General features: G+C 46.4%; 1 protein-coding gene across 1 annotated transcript in view; it reads right to left on the bottom strand.

Annotated features, from left to right (window-relative positions):
* BIN1 (bridging integrator 1) overlaps window positions 1-22,358 on the bottom strand; it is a gene marked incomplete at its 5' end in the record, with an annotated part of 50,652 nt that overhangs the window by 21,244 nt on the left and 7,050 nt on the right. Inside the window, 6 exons of the mRNA XM_010150896.1 lie at window positions 5,185-5,267; window positions 6,955-7,030; window positions 8,730-8,815; window positions 13,919-14,011; window positions 16,665-16,772; window positions 21,311-21,406. Coding sequence (XP_010149198.1) covers window positions 5,185-5,267; window positions 6,955-7,030; window positions 8,730-8,815; window positions 13,919-14,011; window positions 16,665-16,772; window positions 21,311-21,406 — 542 coding nt within the window. The remainder of the gene's footprint in view (window positions 1-5,184; window positions 5,268-6,954; window positions 7,031-8,729; window positions 8,816-13,918; window positions 14,012-16,664; window positions 16,773-21,310; window positions 21,407-22,358) is intronic.

Below are 22,358 nucleotides of genomic sequence, written 5' to 3'. Positions count from 1 at the left end.
TACAACACCCCCTTATCCCAGTGAGGGCTGCTGCAGGAGGATGGAATGGTAGAGATGGATCATCCAGGACTCCCTATGATTGAAAAATGATTGCTGCAGGGAGGTGTCTCAAGAAAGGAGGGAGTGCATGTACAAGGACTCAAATGTGGGGGGAAAAAACAAGGCTTTAAACCAGGGAAAACTCAGGAAGGTGTGAGGCAAGATTATACTCAATCTAAATATTTTGCTTGCAAAGATGTGAAGAAAATGTCCCCTGGTGCTAAAGCGGGGGGGGGGGGGGGGGTGGGGGGGGTGGAAAAACAAAAAAACCCATTACCTTTCCTAGAGTTGAAAGCAATTTGGGGAAGATGAGTGACACAGTGACCTAGAGCTGGACTGCCAGGACTCCTCAAATCTGCAGACTATCAGCTGGCCTACCAACACAAGGATAGACTTCTCCTTCTAGGGACCTGAAGAGGCCATTTCTCATGGTAAGAAAGGAGTTTAGGCTTATTTTCTAAAGTCCAGGAAACAGCGTTTTAGTGCCTTACTTCTGGTGCCTGGCAGTGACTTAATTTAGAGGTATCTTGGCAAAAGGCTCTCACATGAGAGGCAGCCCTATTTCTTCCCCTCATCCTACAGGGGCTGAGGGGGCCCCACACTGAAGCCCTCATTAAGTCATTACTATTTACAGCTTGTTTGATGTGTTGGCTGATCCCTGTAGGAAAATGCCAGTACTAATTTTGGCTGAGCCTTTTCTAGCCCCCCGAGTGACACCTTAATTCCTGCACTTGCTTTGCATGCATTTAGCCAGTGTGACCAGCAGGATCCTTTGGCCTTCACGGGGCCCCAGGCAGCACACTCTGCAAAGTCCTGTCTCCAAACTGGCTGCTTGCTCTAGGAAACAGGGAAAAGCAAGAGTGTGGGGACTGTCTCCACTGACCAAACATGAGTAAGTACCACAGTAAAAGCAAACCAAAATGACAAGGTCATTACTCTCCATTTTTTCCTTCCCATGAGCAATTGTGAAGCAGTGCCAAATCCAGGAATACCAGGCAGGGAAGGGAAAGGAGTGTCATCTTTCTTCTGCAAATAGAGAGCTGGGAGCAGGGTTTAATGCAGTTACAGCAGCTGAAAGAAAAGCCAAAAACCTTCCTTCTTTTAGTACTGCTGAGCTCCCAGACCCCTCGTGGGGCTTCCTCATCTGTTCTGGAAGAGCAGAGTAACATCTGCAGACGAGGCTCCCATGTGCTTGTAACAATCCTGCATTAGAGGATGAAACCTACTTTCCAATATGGTAAAAACAGAGCAGTCACCTCCTGCCAAGTTCTCAAGTTAAAAAGTAAAAAAGGTTGGCATCTCAGCCAAGGCTCAAACAGGGCTTTTTAGCCAAAAGTAATTTTTTTTTTTTAAACGCCAAAGCAGGCTGAGTACTGGAGATTAAAAAAAAAAAAGAAAAAAAGAAAAGAGAGTAGGAGAAAGGCACCTACCTACCCAGACGTACAGTGACACAAATGTACACTCTTGCTGCAGATCAAAGAGTGACAGAGTCCCACGCTCTCCTTCCCTGGACCAGGGGTTGCATACTTCTCTCTGACTCCAGCAGCTGCTCTGCTGCTGGTTCAACCACGGACCGGAGACAAACATCCAGAGAAGTACTCCTGTGAATCCTTCCTTTACTACAGTACAAAGCCTCAGAATGGTAACACCACCTGACATTCCTTCACTACTGTGCATTTGAGGATGTAAGATCAAGATTTGCTCATCAGCTATCCTGTGAAATTACCATTCTCCACCCTCCCACTTCACCAAGGATGCACAGAAGAGACAAAGAGAAAGGGTGTGCCTTGCCATAGTCAGTGGGAAGCCAGCATCAGAAAAGCAAGGATCCCAGTTGCCAGCAGGGCATCATCTTGAGAAGCATGATTTTCCCCCCCCCCCCATAAGGACCCCATGGAGGGGGTACCAACACAAGACTAAGAAAAACAAAAATTAAGGGGAAGTTTCTATGCCATTATGCAGCAATTCCCACTTTGCTCAAGAGCACGTTCTTGCCAGAGTCCTTGACCTTGGCTATGGTAACTCCAGACATTGTAGTAATCCAGTTATTTGATGTCATCAATGTCTTGAAAGGCAAGCTGCTGACATCAGTCTTCATACACAATAACAGGCTTCCCTTTCTTTCAGCCCTGGACAAAATTCTAAATGGATAAAGCAAGATAGTGAGGACCCTCAACAATGGAGCATGTAAGGAGCAAAGTGTCCTTCTCCCACCTCATCATCCTCCCAACTCCAACTGGTAGATAGGACAGGAGTTTTGAGTAAGACCTGCCTTGTGGTCCTCCCTGGCCAGGCAGAGAATGAAAATGCAGCATTTCAGACCTGTTCAAATGGGCAAGCCCCACTAGGGAAAACTAGAACCTGTCAATCACCAAAATTGCTTGTATTTCCTATAGAAAACCCAGCACCGTGCTTTTAGTCACACAAAAACAACTAAACAGACAATGCCCGAGTTTTGATGCTGCCCTCTTGGAGAGGAAAAAAAGCAAGGATTCAAACCAGGCACACAAGCAGTTAATGGGATTATCCAGACACAGAGAGGTCTCAGCAGGACCCAGCAGGCCATGAACACACCGTATCATGCAAAGGACCCCTCTCCCATCACAGGGTTAACACGTGCCAGGCTGTTAGAGTCCAGCAACAGCCTCTCCAGTTTTAGGAACCAAATCGAACACGTATCGAAATGCTGCTCTCCGTACCGGTACCTGCTCATCTTTTTCCTCAGCCTGGCGAACAGTTTATTTTTCTTTCTGTTGAGGATGGCACGCAAATCATTTCCGTTACAGGATGGCACAGTCAAACCAGGGAAGAAAAGTTAAGCCATTCACTTGGTGCCACAAAACTCACTGCAATCAAGACGACAAGGTCTCTTCTCTCACTCTTTCACACACACACAGAGAAACACGTACACACCTCCCTTAGTTCCTAGAAAGCTATGGCCTGGTTTGGAGATGGTGGGATAGAGCTTTTTGGGACTGTCAAAGATCTGCATATATGTGAGAAAACTAGTGTTTTCCCTGCTCTTTGGAATATGGGGCCAGGTTGCACATGTGTAAGAAGAAAAAGGAAACTGTACAGACCAGTGGAGAATGTCAGTGTCCTTTTTCACAGGTAACCACAGCTCCTCACTCTCCCCTGTAAATACTGGTACACAGGAAACAACCTCCCCATTCTCCTTTACATATGCAATCTGTGCACAGTCTTATACATGGTATCTAATCAGCAGCTTTCCTACTATGCCTCTTTCCAGTTTTTCAATCACACTAGGATAATGCTACAGATCTCCTAAGTCTCCTAGGCATCTGAGCCCTGACTGTTCAAACTTTTTCAAAAACAAATCCCAAACGTGTCTGAAGTGCCCAGAAATACATCAGCTGGTCTGTGCTGCTGTGCTACATAGCCAGCCTCGGATTTGTCAGCCACAGTAACACTTCTGCAGGGCATTGCACCAATGCCATAATGATGTACACAGATAATTGCCTCTCTTCTCACACCTCCTCCTTCATTTCCTGCCATTGTATCCACCTCCAACTCCCTTCCCACTAGAAAACAGGGAAGCATCTGCTCCTACTGCCGACTACAATGGGCAATCAGATCCGTGAGGGCTATTTCCTCCTGCATGCTCTCGCTCCAGCCCTGTGCCACAATGACAGGCCAGATGTGGAGGAGAGACAGAAGTGCCTTGCAGCATTTCCCAGCCACTGCAAAACACTTTTATTATCCTGTCAGACCTTTGCTACGTCCTCCCACAACACCCTGCTCCACTGTGCTCAGGGGGAAGAGTGTCGCTCTGGGGCAGGTCTGGCATCTCAGCTGAACTGAGCAATGTCTACAGCCTTCATCTGTCCTGCTACCTCATCCCATTCCCAGGGCTCTCTCTGTTGCCATCACAGACAATACCACACATAGCAGCAAGAGGATGGGCACCACAGCCCCCTCACAAGGCTTCAGTCTTGTTGGGCTGCGGTGATCAACAGTCACCACATGCTAACTCAGGAAGAAGATACTATTTTCACAAGAAGCATTTCTACAAGCATCTTGGAAATTTTGTGTTAGCAATCCAAAATTGAGGGGTCAAATTTGACTCCAATGTCTTCTTTCTTTAAAGTTGGCAAACACCACACACATCGCTGGAACAAGACACGCAAGTCATCAACACACGACTGCAACACGAGGTTAAACTGGGAGGAGTGACAAGGGAGCACAGAGGTCTCAACAGCTGATCTAGCCCTTCCAAATCAATGCACTCAGACTGCAGCTTGCCCATACTTCATGCTGACTTCACCTCCTCCCTCCATCAATACACCAATTGAGGATGTGGGCTGTGCTCCTGCTCCCCCAGCACGTCAGATCAGCAGCAGCTGGAAGCCAGAGCCCAATGCTGTTTCATCACTCACGAATTTGGACAGGAGCCAGACACGGCCTCATCCAGAGTCCGACCTCTCCCTCCCCTCTCAGTCCTAGAAAATGTGCAGACTTGCACTTAACCAAACAGGACTGGATCCAGCTCAGGAAAGAAAACTAATGGCCTGGAGGACACTCACTCCTTGGATATGTGCAGACTGGAAGTGCTCTGAGATCAGGAGGCCTTGTATCAGTGAGGCTGCCACTACATGGAGAGAGAGGAAACGCATCCCAGCTGGGTACATAGGAGGGGCAAAATGATTTTGCAAACGGGAGGTTCCAGGTTTGGAGAGCCAAAGGAGGAAGCTGGGGAAATAAATGGGCTTTTGGTGCTCAGGCTCACAAGCTGCAGGTACATGGGGGAAGCTTTTGAGAGAAAGAACAGGACAGGTGCTGGGCAACTGGACCCAGAAGGAAGGGCAGCTCAGTATTACATGTCAATGCATGGAATTCAGCTTAAAAAAAAAAAAAGAGATGAAAGTTGCCTAAAAACAAGCATGTAGTGAAAGCTTAGGCCTCCAGATGCTATTCTAGAGAGGTAAGAGGTATTGCATTGTGTCTCCAAGCCTCAACCACAGTCTTGGACATGCTCTAAGTAGCCTTGGAGGGCACTGGCTGGCTACACGCAGGCAGTCAAATCACTCCCCAGCAGACAACGTGGAGGTTTTGATACCGCTAGCAGAGACATCCCTATCCGTCCTCCCTCGCAGAGAGAAAGACACCGCTCCCACAGTTACTGACCTGGGCTGTGCTTTAATGGGAAAGGCATTGCCTGAGTACTGCTTGTCTAGACCCAGCAGGACATCATGGAGGTTTTGGTTCAACTGCAAAAGAGAAAAAACAAAAGAGAAAAAGGATGAGAGAATAGCCCCAAGTGCCAGAAGAGAGTCTGGCCTGCACAGGCTGACCAAACACAGATTTGTGCCCAGACATGTGCACATATTTAACTATCCCAAGAGAGGACAGCCCTACATCTGTTTCCACTCCTCTGTGGTGTATGAAATGCTAGAGTGCTCAGTCTGTTGAAGAACTGCTGGCACCTCGTGGGATTGCTCTGTCTCCCTTGCACACCATCCTCTTCGCTTCTCTATCACCTGCCCCCACCAAAGTGCTGCCAGGAACCATTGCAGAAGCACACAACAGATTTACCTGATGGTCTGTGTGCTAGAACTGAAGTTTCTCTATAGATCTGTAGCCAAAGCTGTTCCTCAGATCTGCTCATAAAGCTTGGAATGTGGCCATTTGAACCATGGGGCTGAAGTCAGCTGGACTTCCAGTCAACAGCAAGCCTTGACTTCATAGCCTGCCAGGGCCACCTAGGTTTGGGCAGGACCTGGGTATCTTTGCAAAAATGCAATATTAGGGGTTAAAGTCTCCCTGGCACCAAAGGCTGCAATATTCACTCCAGACACTCCTATTCTGAAACAGCCGATTCACAAACAAGATGAGATGCCAAATATATCATTAGGAGGAGGAGGAGGAGGGATCCAACGCAATCAATGCTGGAAGCATCATGCCGGCAACACCACCAGTTAATTGGATACTATAGCAGTAATAAGAAACAGATGGTTCTTATGGAACAAAGCAAAAGCCCTGCTCTCATACAAAACTCCTCAGGAAAGAAATATCCGAGACATGACACAAGAGGAGAATTCCTGTCTAACTAGCATCTTTCCCATATTTTGCTGAATGTAAGTTAACAGTAATAAACTGATAATTGTAACAACCCTCCCTCAGGCTATTAATTGGAAAGGTCCCCATGAAACATCAGTAGGGCTCAGAATTGATGCATTACACCCAGGCAGAGGGCCCCTGGCTGCTGGGAATTGAAGGGCGATAATGTTGCCTGTTGCTTAGCGGCTGCCTTGTTGTCAGGATGACACTGGGGAGAGGAGGGAATACAAGAGTTTTCCAGCTGGGCTCTCAAGTCACTCATCAAGATTAATGCAATGTTTACAGAGGGTGTGCAACTCAGGAACAGCGTAGAATCCTAAGGAATTCATGACTTCTCTAGTTTTTAAGTGCATGAACAAGAACGTACTTGTAAATGAAAGTGGTGCTGGGGGGGTTTCCCACAGACCATTCCCGAGGTCTCTGCTGGGTGCTGGCACAGAGCACCAAGATCCAGAGCCTGCCACCCCCAGGTACAGCACTGTTTACTGTTGTGATTCCAGACCCATGGCCAACTGTTAGCCCATGCAAAGGCCATGCTAAGCACTTACTGGAAGTGGCTTCCCATCCCTCTAGGGATCTGCAAATGAGCTCTGCCAAGTGACAAAAAAACCCCACTGCTGCACGGCTCTGTGGTCTCCTCCCTGTGTTCCATCCCTTTACATTACTATCTCAGGCAGCCTTTCTCCTAGGTGGCTCAGAAGACACTAAGGGCTAACATTTTCCTCCACTCTGGGGTAAATGCTCTGCTTTCTCCAGCTGTTTTTTCCAGATTTTTTTTTTTTTTTAACAACAGAGAGAAGAGGGTGTGTTAGTAGGATAAGCTGTTATTTGCCTTACCTTGCTCATTTCTTTATGGAAGTTCTCTTCTAGGCCTGCTATACTCTGGAATGTGTTGACGTAGAAACCAACACGACTGCCAAATGAAAAATGATATAGAAGAACTTAATGGACATAATGCTCTCCCAAAAACTGTCAGTTCTGCCCCTTCTGCTACCTTCCACCCACCACTCCATCAGGTCTGGTACATGCAGGAAGAGAAGGATGGCAGAGAAGCAGGAAGGGGGTGATGGAGCAAAGGCCAGGTATGGCACAACCATGTCCAAGGTGAGGAGGAGGCCAGATAGGATAGGATCTGAATTGGTGCTGGTAAAAGGGAGAGGGAGGTGTGGGGCAGGGGGAGTGAAAGAAGGAAAGAAAAAGAGCACCAGTGGTAAGGTGATGGAAAGGAATGGGATAGAAAATGTGATGCCAATGGAATGTGGGGACAGCTGGGGGAATTGGCAGGAGGACAGATATTAATCCACTCTAAAGTCCCTCAGCACCAGGGGAAGTGAAAAAGCATGAACTGTCTGCTTGAGGGGCAGAAGAGTAAGAAAACAAAGGATAGGCACAGAGAGCAACAGGAAAGCAGAAGGATCAGCTGCACAGCAGGAGCCTGTGAACAACCTGTGGCAATCTCAGCAGCTGCTTGCCACCCTCCTTCCTCTAGCCGGCCTGGCAGCTGCCAACAGAGTGCTGCTCCAGCACCCAGCTGGGGGAGCAACAGCAGGAGGCAGATGCTCTCTAAGGACAGTGGCATCACTCTTCTGCGCTCGGAGCCACCCAGATGTCTGTATCCCTCCTAGCTCCTTCCTCAGCTAGGCCTTAAAGCAAAGAGCCAGCACCGCCAACCCAGACGTGATCACTGCATTTAAAAATAAGTAACTAGAACAGTCCTAGGAGGATTTTGCCTGCTTTCTACTGTGCCCTTCCCATGCATCAGTTTCTGCTACCCTCCAGTTCATTCTCCAAGCAAACTGTTGGTCTGTTTTTTTCTCCTCCTTTTCATCACCATAATCACTGGTATGGCAAATCCATGGTCTCTCAAAGTTTTCCTATTGCCACAGCCCATTTTCCTCTGCCCAGGCTATGTTTTGTTAAACAGAGCACAACAGGACAGTTACAACACCTAGTTCCTCACTGGGTTCTGTGTCACATAAGCAGGAGCACAAGCAGGGGCAAGAGAAGGCAGCCACACCAGGATCCTTCCCTCATCTTTGTTCACCCAACTGCCCAAAACTGAAAGTGGCATCCAAAGAAGAGCGACCTGTCCTTTCAGCCTCCCTCTCGTGTTAAACCTGCTGGTCCACAAGGTGCTCATAAGCTCACATGGTGAGACACAGTAATCACTTCTTGGATGCCTCCAACCCCAGTGACTGCGTAAACCCCTCTGACATCTCATCTTCCTTTGATCAGTGAGCTGACATACCTACTCAGCTGCAGATGTTCCTTCCAGCCAGCTCCACACCCAAAGTCTCAGTGACCCAGCCTCCTCTGTCTGCTGGCCACTGCCCAGGAAAACTGGGCAGAGTTGGTGGGGCAAAGGGATTAATCAGACAAAACATAGAAAAACAGTTTTTCTTTGTGATAAAACTGAGTTTTTCATGAGGATCATAAAGCAATGCACAGAAAGCCCAGGGTGAACCTGGCTGGGGAGAATTCTAGGACAGACTCCCTGAGATGATCTAGAAAACAAGAGCAGACACCTGTTCTGAGCGAAGGAGAACAGTGATACAAGATCTTGGATGTTTGCTTCCTTCCAACCATCCCTTGGGAAAACTTTCAGTACTCACCTATTCCACAGTGAAGGCAGCTCCTCCTGCAGATCAACGTTCATCTCTTCAAACACCTTCTGAGCCTTTACTAACTCTTCTTCAGCCTTAATAACAGAGAAGGGAGATTGTCAACTCCAGCACAGACAAGTACCCTGTAGGCCTGGGATAAGTGTGACTCTTTTGACTTCTTTGGGAGACCAGGCAAAATTCTGCCATGGGGTAATCTCCATCCCAAATGAGTCTCCCAGGAACCAGGGTTGCACCACAGGTGACCTGATGCCCCTTCAGCTTGCATGTGTTACTCTCAGGCTATCTCACAATGGATTTTCCTGTTTGAGTACTCAGAAAGCAATTCAAACATCCACTAATGTGTTTTAAGTTCTATAGATTTCCCTGGCTTCAAAAACTGAATGGAGCCAGTCAGGCAGTTCAACTTCCAGCTTGGACACAGATTAATTTAATAGTGGCCCCTGCCCCTTGCCAGGTCTCGGAAAGAGCAGAAATCCTAAATGGCATCGAAGAAGAATGCTCGCCCGTGGGGACCCTCTGCTTGGGTAAGGTCATGTCAAAGCCCCATCTCTTCCAAAGAATGGAGGAGGTCTGTATCCTTGGCTGACACAGTGCCCTCACAAAGCCGACCGGAGAAGCAAGGAAGGGTAGGCAAAGCAGCAGTTGTGGCAGCAGGAGGCCAGGCTGGGGGGCTTCAGCAGCAGGGCTTGGTTTCAGTGGTCTCACCCATGAACAATCCCTGGCTGGCTGTTGGCCACCCACACCAAAGAAAATACACCTCATACAGGACCTCCTTCTCCTAGCTGAGAGTTTAAATTTGATCTGTTCGTTTAACCTAGACACTAACAGACCCCAGCACCGATGCATGAATTCTGTCGGGTTTCAGTGACAACAAGGATGATCCTGGTTTTCTGCTGACAGCAGACACCAGCAGCAAGCACATTCCCCTTCCCAAATTTGTCCTGAGTGACCTCTTCCTCTTTCCAGTGCCCTGACTTAAAACTCAAGTCTTGCTAGTTAATATATTTCTATTCTGTAATTTGCAACAGCACAGCATACTCCCCGTGCAGTAGGATGCAGGATAGCAAATCCCTGCACCAGCAACTTAATGACACATCTTAACAGGATGGTCAGCGCGACTGCCTACTTGTATGTGTGACAACAGCAGGCATGTCACAACACCACACGGCTCTGCAAAGAGCCCGCAAGCCACCGGGGAACGATCTCTTCATGAGTCTGCAGTCAGATTCCCACCCCTTCTATGAAATGAAGATTTATCTTCTTTCTGCCAGCTTAATTAAAGGAATCCAGCTTACTGCTCCTTAGTGACATGGATATGCAAAGATAGGATTGATGGGAGAAAGGACTTGGAAATATTTTGCAGTTCAGAGTCCTGTTCCTCACCGTGTTGCGTAGGATCCTTACACTTTCCATTTCTCTCCTTACTTACAAGCAAGCCATGGAGTCTCCGACACTTTCCATCTAGCTCCAACTTGCAGCAGGTCACTCACTGCTGCCAAAGGCAAGGCTAAGACTTTGTACTCAAGATCAGAAGATAAAGGTTCCCCCAGAAAATTACATGACTGGGAGGTATTAAAAAGTTAAGCAGACCTTGTGAGGAATAGGCAGGGGGAAAAGAGGCCAGAAACCCCTGCATTTCGCTGCTATGCTCACTGGAAAATGCAACATTTTGAGGGAGTTTGCAGAAAACAAACAAAAAGCCCATTTAAACAGACACACAGTTTATGCTGGATCACAGATGATGATTACAAAGACTCATTCTGTTTTAAAATCCCTCTATGAATGAATGTTTCCAATGTAACCATTTTAAAGGGAGGAAAACATCCCAGTGCATCCTTTGGCTTTGTCGTATTCTAATTTCCAAACTAGAACGGAACCAGAGTCAACCCAGGAGATGGGATAATCTGGGAGATGAGGCACCATTGAATGCTGTCAGTTTTTCAGACACAGTGCATATTAACAGTCTTTGCCTCTCTGGTTTATCTGTTCAGAAGGTCAGTGAACCTAGAAATCAATGTGAGACTATTCTGACATCCCGAGGCAAAGGCAACGTTCACTCTAGAGTAGTTGTAGGAAACAGGGATCCATCTGATGCCTGTGGCTCAGCTACAGCTCCCAGTCCCAGGTACAGCATTGAACTAATTCTTCACTCCTTTGTCAGCCCAGGGACCTTCTCACCAGTGGGATTTATTTTGCCTGTAAGCAGGGGTCCTGATACTGGATAGCCCTGACTGCTTCCAGCTAGAGCCAAAGACAGACATCTGCTTGGTCATGAGCCCTACTAGAAGAAAGACAGCTCATGCAGTATGGTGAGGAAAGGAGGAAAGATAGAGGTTTCAGGGGCAGGGCCCATTGCTACCGTATCTGTGCGCCTTCCATTTCAGCTGTCATCCTTGCCAACCTGATGAAGAACTGAGGCAGAAGGCTGTAACACCCAGGTCCTTGAAACGTGATCTCAGAAAACTCTTCCTCTCCTCTCCCTACCTGAAAGGGTGAAGGTTTGAGCAGGAGCTGGGCAACACAAATGCTTTCCTCACCTTTCCCCTAGCCAAGGATCAGAGTGCCAAGCACAACCCTTTCAACTCTGACAGGAGGGCAGTTACTCCCCATTATGTTTCCTACCATCGCCGCACTCACGAGTGTCTGGCAACACCAAGCCTGGTACTTCCAGGCACTCTGGTGACCATTTCTCATCAAACACTATGCTGTGAACTGTGGTAATTAGGTGCTGCTCAGTAAATAGTTCAGACCTCTGTGAGCAGGGGTAAGGAACAGACACAGAAGCGTTGTTATCGCTGCAGCGCCAAAGATGTTGCTTTTTAGTCTGTATTCAGCATTTCAGGGGAGCTCAGCAAAAAGGCAAGAATTTGCTGTTCTAAGCCACATTCCCTTTTGTTTCAAAAAGCACGGTAGACAAAATTTGTAACTGAGAGCATGCAACAGCAAACCCCCGAGGAGGCTCTACAGAAAGCCCCCACTGTACTGTTTTTGTTAGATATCTGCTAAAGGCCTGAAAAGCCAGCAGTTTGCACACTGGAGGGAGAGACTTGGGTTTACAGAGTTGAAATAATTGGTCTTGCTGACCCCATTTTTGTTTGGTGGGTGTAAAATTATGAGGCAAGAAGAGACAGCAACACAGTTGCTGGTATGGGGAAGGACTTTCTTCTTTTTTCAGGCTTAGCTTTCTGAAGCACTTCAATAAATGCATTGTCATCAGCCTTCCTCCTTTTGTCAGGAACTTAATGAGATTAAGGTTGTCAGTAACACCTTCAGTCTTAAAGACGTGCAAACATAAAAACTGACACCTTTTCTTTTTTTCCTGCCTGCTTGTGTTTGTAAAGAAAAGAAGGAAAACCTACAGGTTCAGAATACAAACCAATCTTCTCTATTGAGATTTTTTTTTTGGTTAGTCCCCAATCAAAAATTTAACAAAAAAACCTAACCAAACCACAAACTCGCAGAAGTAGAAACAAAAAAATGAAGGTTGGTAATAGTATTATTTAGTTCAAGAATGAAAGAGGAAAAACTTAAAGGAGGTCTTAACGTGATTTGAAAATATCTGGGGTGAATGAAAATATTGATGTCGCTTAGCAGGAGGTTAACACTCCCACAACACAGAGGGTGGAAAGATTGCATACCCCCTTGTCACCTGCTTTAGGGCAAGTGAAATTTCACCCAGTACAGTGAAATTATCAATCGACTGCGGGTAGCCCGTCTGAGATCAGAGTGCAATGGATGAGGGAGCAGGCGTGGGTACTGCTTCTCCAGGCAATCTGTGGGCAGTGGTATTGCTCCCAGTCACCCCAGCCAGTCTGAGAAGAGGAAAAATGCCCCAAGAGCTGATTTATTTATCTGTGGCTTGAGAAACTTCCCATACCTGCTTTCCAGTCCTCTGGAAATACCACCAGCGAAACAGACCAGTCAAGAACCACAACCATGCAAATCGTTCCCAGCAGAGGCACAGGAAAAGCCCCCGGCAGCCTGCCAAATGTCCTTCTCCCTTCAATCAAGAATGAATACATATTTCCTCCCTTCACTATGCATCTGAAGCAGGGCTGCTAACAGCTGTTCTCTTCCCAGGCTTTACTGATGTGGTAATCTAGCCTTTTCCCTGATCTGCAGTCATAAACTGCCTGTGAAAAACCCAGGTGCTTTATAAGGTGAGAGCAGTTTAGTGTTTCCAAACTGCAATCCATTCACTGACAAGGAATGTGAAAACTAGGAGCGTTTGAATGAGAACAGATGAGCTCACCAGGAACTCTGAGCAGGTAACTGGCACTCTCCCAGCTTGGGTAATGATTTACGATCCCTTGCCCAGGGAAAGAGTTTTCTTCTTGCTGACTGTTTTCTGTCAGCTCCCTCTTACCCCTTAAGGAACTCGAAGGCAAATACCAAGGGAGATTTCATCAGGAAGCCACACTTCTCCTACGCAAATAGGACTGAAATTCTTAGTCCCTGCAGTTTCTCCAAGCTGCTCTCGTGTCCCTCAGGATGCTATAACCAACATGTTCGGCCAAGTTCTGCAACCATGACCTCAACCTGGAACTGTTCAAATGTATTACACGGGGTAGAAATTCCCTGGTCTGGGCTTCTCTGCAGACTGAACCTCTGTACACCTGGACACAGCTCATTTACACCTCAAGAGCCAGGTCAGAGCCCATTTTGGAAACTTGGATCTTACCGTGGGAGAATGTTGCAATTTAATTCTGCAGCCATAGAAATAGCTTTTGAAGCAATGTGCTTTTTTTTCTTGGCTTTACTCAACAGCAGAAATGAGAAGCCAATTTTTTTCAATGTTTTCCTCTTTTTTTTTATTTGAAACAGCAACAATAAAAATTGATTGCTTCTCTTTGAAGAAAAAGTAAGGAATAATTGGAGAAATTACATTACATCACCCTCTGTCTTGGTGTTATTCCATAGCCTTTCTTCATCCTGATTTCATTTTAGGGAGAGAAAACCACAGTCCAGTATTAGCACACCTGATTAGAAATCAATCAGGCAGCCACAGAATCATCCATCGGTCAGCACCTTCCACTTGTCGGCTGTGGCTCGGGAGTACCAAGGACACGCTTAACAGAGGGGACTAGAGTGAACGTTGCCTAGAGATGAGTTGCGTGGTACGATCTAGAGCCCAAAATAGCACATGCAGGGTTAGAGCCAGGTAGATCAGCAGTCACCTGATTTCGGAGCAGATTAGTTTGCGCAACGAGGTGAGCTTGTAGCTTCCCTTGACACCACTGAGGCGCAGCTTTCTCAAGCAGCGAAACAGGCTGGGGGAGGGAGCATGTTTGAGTGAAAAGAGAAAAAAATAAACAGAGAACAAGAGAGACACAAACATATATCTTTTAGGATAAAAAAATTAAAATCACAATCGTGTTTCTAGAGGCTGGGCCAAACCAGCAGCACCAAGGTGAGAGAAAAAATAACCACCAACAAATATCCCAGGACGGATCAGTTATGAATCCTTTGAAGCATGCCAAGTTTAGCAGAAATTAATGCTCCAGTGTGGGCTGGGGTACTGCAGACCAGCCAGGCAGCTGCAAAGAGCAACAGATACAGTTGTTAGTGACCTAGCACACAGACAACCCTACTCCAAGTCATGGCTGTGAAGCGAGAGCTCCTTGAAAAAGAGGTCAGGATTAATTAACCACCATAATTATTTGCATGCAACAGCTGAAAGTCCACAGTGCTTTATTTTATGGCGAGTTGTGAGTTTAGCAGTAAGTGGTAGGAGTCCTGAGTGGGAAAAGAACATCCATATATTAGAGAAGAGCCCATATAGCTCCAAAAAGTATTCGCATTGCTATTTGTGTTCCTATACCATGAAACTTCAAATCAAGTCAGATCCCATCTATTTGTACGCTGTGTCATAAACAAGATTTCTCTTCCCTAGGGGCCTGTCATCATATTCCAAAGCACCTTACACTAGAACAACCCTGCATCAAAGGTCACATGAGCAAAATCTCAGTCACAGAGGCGAACCTCTTGCATCAGCCTGGTGCACGCTGAGCACTGGCTGCTGCCCACAGCCCTGCAGAGCTGCGTGACTGCTAGCATGGGATCACAGGCTGGGCTGTGAAACCTGCCCATTTGTGAGAAGAGCGTACACACATAACTGCTCCCATCTGTACAGGATCAGGACAGTGCAATGTGTCACGTTATCCCATGCATGAGCTTATAGCCTAAAGCACAGAGGGTGGAAAGATCTGATCCAGTGTACATTTTGGCTAACGAGAAGATTCCAATCAAGTAGTAAGAGACACCAGCACAGGCTGAATCAAGAACAGAGCACCAACTCCTAAGTCTCAACATTTCACTCTTCAGACTGCACTGTTCTCCATACTTTAACAAAGGAACAACAAACAATCCCTTCTTAATAATGTCTTACGTGAACATTTGAGGCAACATGAGCAAGTGCAGCAACGACAAAGGTGGCCAGCCTCTTTGGTGCAGGCAGATCACCAGGTACCAACTTGAGTAGATGAATTCCTACAAAAAACATTTTCACTGCTGCACAGATCCCACAGGCACACACCAGAAAATACATAACACTTAATACCAGGCCTCAGGGAAATTCTTCTCTTACCCACAAACACAGTGAAGTACTGCTTTGAGCAGAAGGCACAACCAGCCGGGCCTCATGCCTCGCATACAGAACCAAGACTTGCTTTGCCACACAAATGATGCAATGACACCTGAGCCATCCATCTCTCTCCCCCTTGTCTTTCAAGGTTAATCACAGTGCACGTACTGGGTGAGCAAATGACTGATGACTTGCAGCTTAAAAATAAAAGTATTGTCAGTTGGCCATTAAATGCAGATCTTTCACTCAGGGGAGAGATGCATCTTTATTTCTTCCATGCAGGAGAAACCTCCTACCAGAAATAATCCTAAACAAAAGACGACAACTCTTCTCAACCTGGTTAAAAAAAAAAAAAAAAATATAGATCTAAGGCTCTTTCTTTCCTGCACTGCTTCTAGCCTGAAGGGTCCCGATGTGCCATGGCCCACATTCAAGAGAACTAAAGATGTCTCCCCAGTCCTGGACTATTCTGTTGTGTCAAGACCTGTTCTGTGGGGTGAACCCATGGGTGCAAATCCACTCAGGGTACAGGAATAATCCACAGTTTATTTTCTGGGCAGGTACTCAAACCATGCACCTTCTCTAGAAGGTGGTTAGCACTATCACCTTTCTTCAGCTACATTTAAAAGAAAATCTAAACTTTATTTTTAATGACATTTATTTTAATTTTTTTAAAAAATCCTGCACTTGCATGTTGTGCATGCTCTGGGGTTAACCCTAGATCAAGCTGTTCACAGGCATGAAAGAAACCACACCCTGACAAGAGAAAACTGCTTTCCTTCTTTCAGCCATATTTATTGTCCAGTAATTGTGACCAACAGAACAGTCATCAGGTGTACATGGGGTGCATTTCCACCAACAGACTTGTAATTCACACTCCTAAGGGTCTCTGTCTTAGAATATCAGAGGACTACAAACACAACCAACCCCAAGCAACACTCAAACACTGCGGTAAGACAGGGAGACAGAGCCCCAAGAAGCAGACAAAAATGGGCAAATTTTGCTGGGGCAGTGCAAGACTGCTTCTCCCAGAGGCACATAAACTTTCTTGACAGGGGTTAGGCATCCTGCAGCATCTGAGGAAGTGCATGGCGGCTCTGGCCGCCAAGAGATGCTCACTGATGATGGTGAGTCTGAATCAACAAAAGAGAGACCTCCCTGCTTTCTAGAACTAAACAAATGAGAAGGAAATACCTAGCCAAACTTCACCAGTTCACGACACCTCTCTGAACAAAACACGCCCAGTGAAGAGGTAGAGGTGCACTTAGAAGATGCTCAGTAAGACAAATGCAGACATCATGAAGTGAATGGATGGCTGCACATCCTTCTGCTTGCTTTACCTTCGCGATTTTGGTTTCATCCTTCTTCTTTGCGGTTTGCAGGGCTTCAAAGTGGTGTCTGGCGCTGTCATAATCCACAAGCTTCCTTCCTCGCTTCGCTATACGAGACTAAGAAAGATGGAGAAAAGCGTTGTCACAACTCTAAGGAAAAGTTGTCACAGCCTCTAAGGAAAAAGCCCCCACTCTTCACCCAACTTCCAGAAAGCCCCATGTTCTACCCACACAAGGACACTCACTGGATATTCCACACAGGCTGCCCAGAGAGGTGGCCCTGGGAGCCACCTGTGACAACCACCACTCCAGAGGGAGGAAAACCCTCCAGGGAAAGTAAAGGGACACAACCAACAGGCCCCCCCAATTAATGTTTTCAGAACTGTAGCTCCGGCTCTTCCTAAGCCTCCTCATGTGCCTACATCATCATTTCCAGGGCCTCCACAGGGCTGCAGCCAGACTCTAACCAACCAGCTCACAGCCCTAGTTCATGTGGAAGCTCAGAAGATTAAGTTCAAGAAGGCATTTCTGTTACCAGCACAGCAAAAAGCACGTGCTCAGAACATGCCTAGGACAGCAGTTTTGACCCTGCAACAGGAGTCCATACAGAAATGGCTGCAGCCGCAGGCAGTGGTCCATTGTAATTAGCTATTAAGAAAAAGAAAGGCAAGGGAAAAGCTGTAGCACTGGGTCACTAATAGGCAAGACATACTGAGGCCACAACAAATGTGAGGAAGGACCCAACCGTGTACCAGACACGTGTTCAGGAATGGAATCCTGACAGGCCCATGGGTGAGAATCCAGAACAGACTGTCAGGCCTGTAGCCTGATCCTCCATTACCCCTCTTCATCTGGAGTGCTTCAGGCTCTCTCTCCTGCCGCAGGGATTCATGTTGGCAAGCCTTAGGCCCACTGGATTAAGAACCATCCACCCTCCTCAGATCCTCACCCCCACACTCTCTACAAGCACAAGTCTTCTCAGCCTGACCCTAGCAGCACTCCAGCTTGCATAGCCTGGCCCAGCGTCAGTAACCAGCAGTTTAGAGCCAGGCTGGAGAACTGGAGTGAAAAGGCATGGCAAGGGGCCAGGAGGGTTTCTAATTAACCACAGCACCTAGGGGAATTGAAAGCGCAAGATTAGGAATCAGCATTGGGATTTACTTGCAAAAGCAAAGTCCCCCCCTCCACTGCACTTGGCAGGGAGATGTGGTCTCCTCTCCCACGGCTCTTCTAGATAAACTGCAAAACCACACTCAGGGCTGATCTTTCTGCCAGACCAGCTGGGACCAGTTTGCACGTCTCCTACACATGCTCCTCTGCACTTTCAGCAAATGCTGGGGCAGCTCTGTGTGAGTCACGGCAGATCTGCAGGATCTCAGCCACACGCATATCCAAACAGATTTCAAAGCACTCAGCTCACTCCAAGAGAGGAATCACGACGAAGCTGAGCCACCTCACAGTTGGGGTCACTAGAAGACACCTCCCCAGCATCACGCTGCCAGCCAGGGACAGAGACAGGATGTCACAGGGAGGCTGGCTTCCAGCAGCATGACAACCTCTGAGATGCTAGTTAATGCATCTTCCACACACGCCCCAGATAAAACACATGCCCAGATTATGGATTGAAGAGAAAGCATCTTTTCCCCTCAGATCAGACTGGTAGAGATAGCTAGAGTTTTACCCACCTCTGTGACACGACAGTCACTTGTAGGTTACCCTGCACCCCACCAGGGAGTTTGAATCAAAGTTACCCATGTCTCAAAAAGGTCACTTCTGCCTTTTTTTGCAGCCCCCAATCTTCTAATCCCCACCCTCATGTTTCTGCTAGAGTACACGGAAACGACAACAGTACGTGGAAATGCTGCAAGGTAGGGATACACTGTGAGTATCCACTGGTCACACGAGTGCCTGTGATGGCAGTAATGAGACACAGCCCAGTCCTGGAAGGCTGCAGGGTAGCTTCCTTGTGTGACTCTAGGAGAGCTGCAGCCACCCACCACTATCTGATGGTAAAAGCTGAACTCCAACAGTTTACTGCTTTGCAATAAAATCCATCTTAATTTAAGCTTCCTAAAAAACAAAAGCAAAAAAAACCCAAAAATAAACAAACAAACACCAAAGAAACCCACCCCCATGCACCAAACACACCCACATGACCACAAAACACTTCCTCCCCTTACCAATATTTGAGTCTAGACCTAGTAGAAACAAACTACCAGTTTCATTGCAAGACAGAAAAAAAAAAAAAAAAAAATCACCAGTTCCACAGCTATTCAGAACTTGGGTTATGGTTCATCTCTGGACTCACTGCAGAGACCTGTAGTCTCATTGAATACTCTGCAGCCTCCACCAGAAACTCACTCAGAAATACTGTGTGTTATGCAAGAGTCCTACTCCAAGAAGCTATACGTACTGACCGGCAAAGAAAGGATAACGTACTTTCTGCATTCCTGTTTTTCGAGTTACAGAAGACAGAGAGGCTTTGTTCACCTCTCCCCACCCAACATTTAAGAGTTATTCCCTTTAACTTATAAAAATTCCTTACTAAAGGAATGCTATGTTTTCACATTCTTGCTATGGATCCCATTGGAAGTCCAAAAAATTCAAGGGAATTTTTCCAGCCACTCAAGTGAAGGAGATTTCAGAATATGTTAGAATTTAACAAAAAAATAATGCACGCATGATCTAACTCATGACCCATTTGAATTACTGGGCAGTTAACAAAAAACGTGCCTTCACACAGCTAAATTAAAATCATCTTCTCTCCATAAATCATATTTCATTATCACAGTAATGCCAGAATTCCAGGAAAAGCAGGAAATTTGCTTTTGTGGAAAACACAAAACAGAAAACTATTACCACATCAATGAAAAACAACTGAAATATTGTGTAAATTACTTAAGACTGGAGGTTTTTTTGCCTGCCATCCTCAAGAACTCCAATTCCTTACATGAAGCCAAACTAGACTTTTGTACAACTGTAGCAACCTTCAACCACAGTACTTGTAAGAGATTCAGCCAGTTGAAGATACCAGACTTGATCTGAGCAATTCTCACTGCTCTGGGGTAAGGAGGATGATGCATTCAGCTGAACTACCAATAAAAACATATTGACCTTTTTAAATTCATACCACTGAAACTCCATTTTAAACACTTAGCCAGCTCTGTGAAATAATATCCATATCTTTTGGTTGAAATAATATCCACATCTTTTGGTTGAAATAATGTCCACAGTAGGAACCAACAGAAAGGCAAACTCTTATTTTAGGAAGCGAAGCAGAGGTCAGTAGTGCTCTCTTTAAAGCATTACTTAAATTGTGCATAAAATTGCTGTAATTTCTATTTTTTAGAACATCATCTGAGGATTGAGAAAGGGACATCAGTAATAAACCCCTTAGTGGTCCATTTGGAAGACAGAAATGGAGCTTTCTTCCATGGACGCTCAGTGCCCAACACCTTGAGTTTTGGTGGAATTCGGTTGGTCCCAATCTTGTGCTCTTTTTAAAATCGCACCGTAAAACCTCAGCAGGACCCCAGCAGAATTAAGAAGTCTCAAAGACATTAAGCACAGAAGAAAGGTGATACTCCGAGGCGACCCAGTGCACAGCCGACAAGGCTGATGACACGTGAAGCAGTGCAGAAGCATGAGTCCACGGCGAGCCTGAAATAAAACCTGCTTAGGAAGCAGCACACGAGCCCCCGCGCTGCTGAGGCACACGGCATCACGCCACGGGGAGTGATCAGCTCTACAGCCTTGAGCAGGCGGAAAGCAACGGCAAACCGCTTCGCCCTTCCCCATTACAGACTTCCAGGGACAGAAGACGCTGGAAAAATGAAGCAAAACCAAGGAGCCCCAGGAGACAAGGACACTGCTGTTCAGGGCTCATTTTACAAGCCTGTGACCTGCCCCCTTTGATACAGCATGATCCTCCTGAAGCAACAAATATTGACAAACGTTCTAAGAGACATGTGGTGGGGAAAGGGTTGTTTTCACTGGGAAGAAGCCAAGCTGATACTTCCCATATGGTGATATCATTACTAGTGCTTCCATATGGTGAAGACATTTCCTGCATAACCTTCTCAAAAGGAATGGAGAGGAGGTAACTGTGGGGGGAGGGAGACGACATCATTCCAACCCAGGTCCCTACGTACAATCTCCCCCAAAAAGACACACATCCAGCATTCCCTTTTCGTCACAAAAAGCAAAGCTGAACTTCAGGGAACACACAGAAATCTGCCTTCCACACCAGCCTCTACCTATGAAGCACATTTGCCACTCACTACTTCCTTGTAGTACAAAGTATGGAGGAAGTTAAAAAAACAAAGGACTGAAAAAGAGACTGAAAGCTTGCAAGTTATTGCTGACGCTGCCCTCCTGCACTGTGACACAATAGGAAGTTTTAGGTATCCTCCTCTTTCCCACTTAGGTTTTCCCTTCAGTATCTTTCCCCTAGATTCTTCACTCTCATTTCAAGCCCAAAAGGAGAACATAACATTTTCACATGACCCAGAGCTGCAAAGGTCTGAGCTGCCCTAAAAGGAGAGCTTGCAGCAGCACAGCACACACATCCTCCTAAAGACGGGGATGCGAGAAATTGATTCACAGGTTTCATCTGCCGTGAGTCTCTAGGTCAAAAGGTTTAAAGAAAATCTTACTTTAATATCTGGAAATTGGCCAAGGTATGTATCCATGGTCAGAAGTGCCTGATCCACCAGCTTCTGATGGAAATCTGTCCAGAGGAGATCATTGTTCTGAAAAACAAAAGTAATGAGCTAGCTGTTAAGAACACGGAGCGCTGCTTTTCTCTTTTTTCTCCACAAGTCCTAACAGTCAACAATTTCTGTTCCACAGAGCTCTTAATAAATAGTAATCTCTTCGGAAAACTAAGGAGCAGAGAAATTAGTTGAAAACAGAGGTCACGCTGAAACTGTAGAATCAGAGAAGAAAGCGTGATGCTGCTAAATCCAGTGGCCTCCCCAAGGACACAGAGCCCTTCATGAAACTTCCTTTGAGGGCCTGTCTTTTCGCCTGCAGTGCTACTTCATCCTTGATCTTATCTCAGGCACAGTTCATTTCCCATCAACACTCTGGATTGCTCCCCTCTCCTGTTTTTCCACTTAATGGGTTTTGGCTAAAATATTCAGGGAAAATGACCACTTCATGTGGGATTTTTTTTTTTTAATTTTTTTTTTTTGGTAGGAACAGCACTTTTTTCTTACCTGTCTTTTTCTGAAAGGGAGAAATATAAACAAAGACATTAATGGGGGGAGGTGGAGGGCTGGAAACATTCCTGCAGATGCTCAGAGTAGCTACAGTTAGTTCTCCAGCCCCCTGGTCCCTCTGACCTCCCTTCCTCAAACTCTCTGAAGGGACAGTCTCCCAGGAGGCACCGTAGTGGCTCAGGAAAAAACAATAGAAAAAGTGAAGCCGAAGTAGTTGAATTACAACTCCATTATTTACTGCAGCAGCACTTCCTAAAGGCAAGTTTCCATGTTAATGCAAGAATTGACCTGGAAACGTTCAGGTTTTGTTTGATTTATCTGCTTTGAAGTCAGTATTTCCTGGGCAAGATGCAGATGTTATTTCAGGTAAGATTTTCTGCAGGGGAAAGCAGAGGAAGGGGAGAGTCCCTCTCCTGCTCCCCTCTCTATTCCTTATCCACACTGCTCCAGTGCCATAGACAGCTGCAGACAAGCCCAGTCC

This window comes from Eurypyga helias, unplaced genomic scaffold (genome assembly GCF_000690775.1).
Source record: "Eurypyga helias isolate BGI_N326 unplaced genomic scaffold, ASM69077v1 scaffold2414, whole genome shotgun sequence".
In the NCBI taxonomy this organism is placed as follows: Eukaryota; Metazoa; Chordata; class Aves; order Eurypygiformes; family Eurypygidae; genus Eurypyga; species Eurypyga helias.
This window is presented reverse-complemented; position numbering and strand designations above follow the sequence as displayed.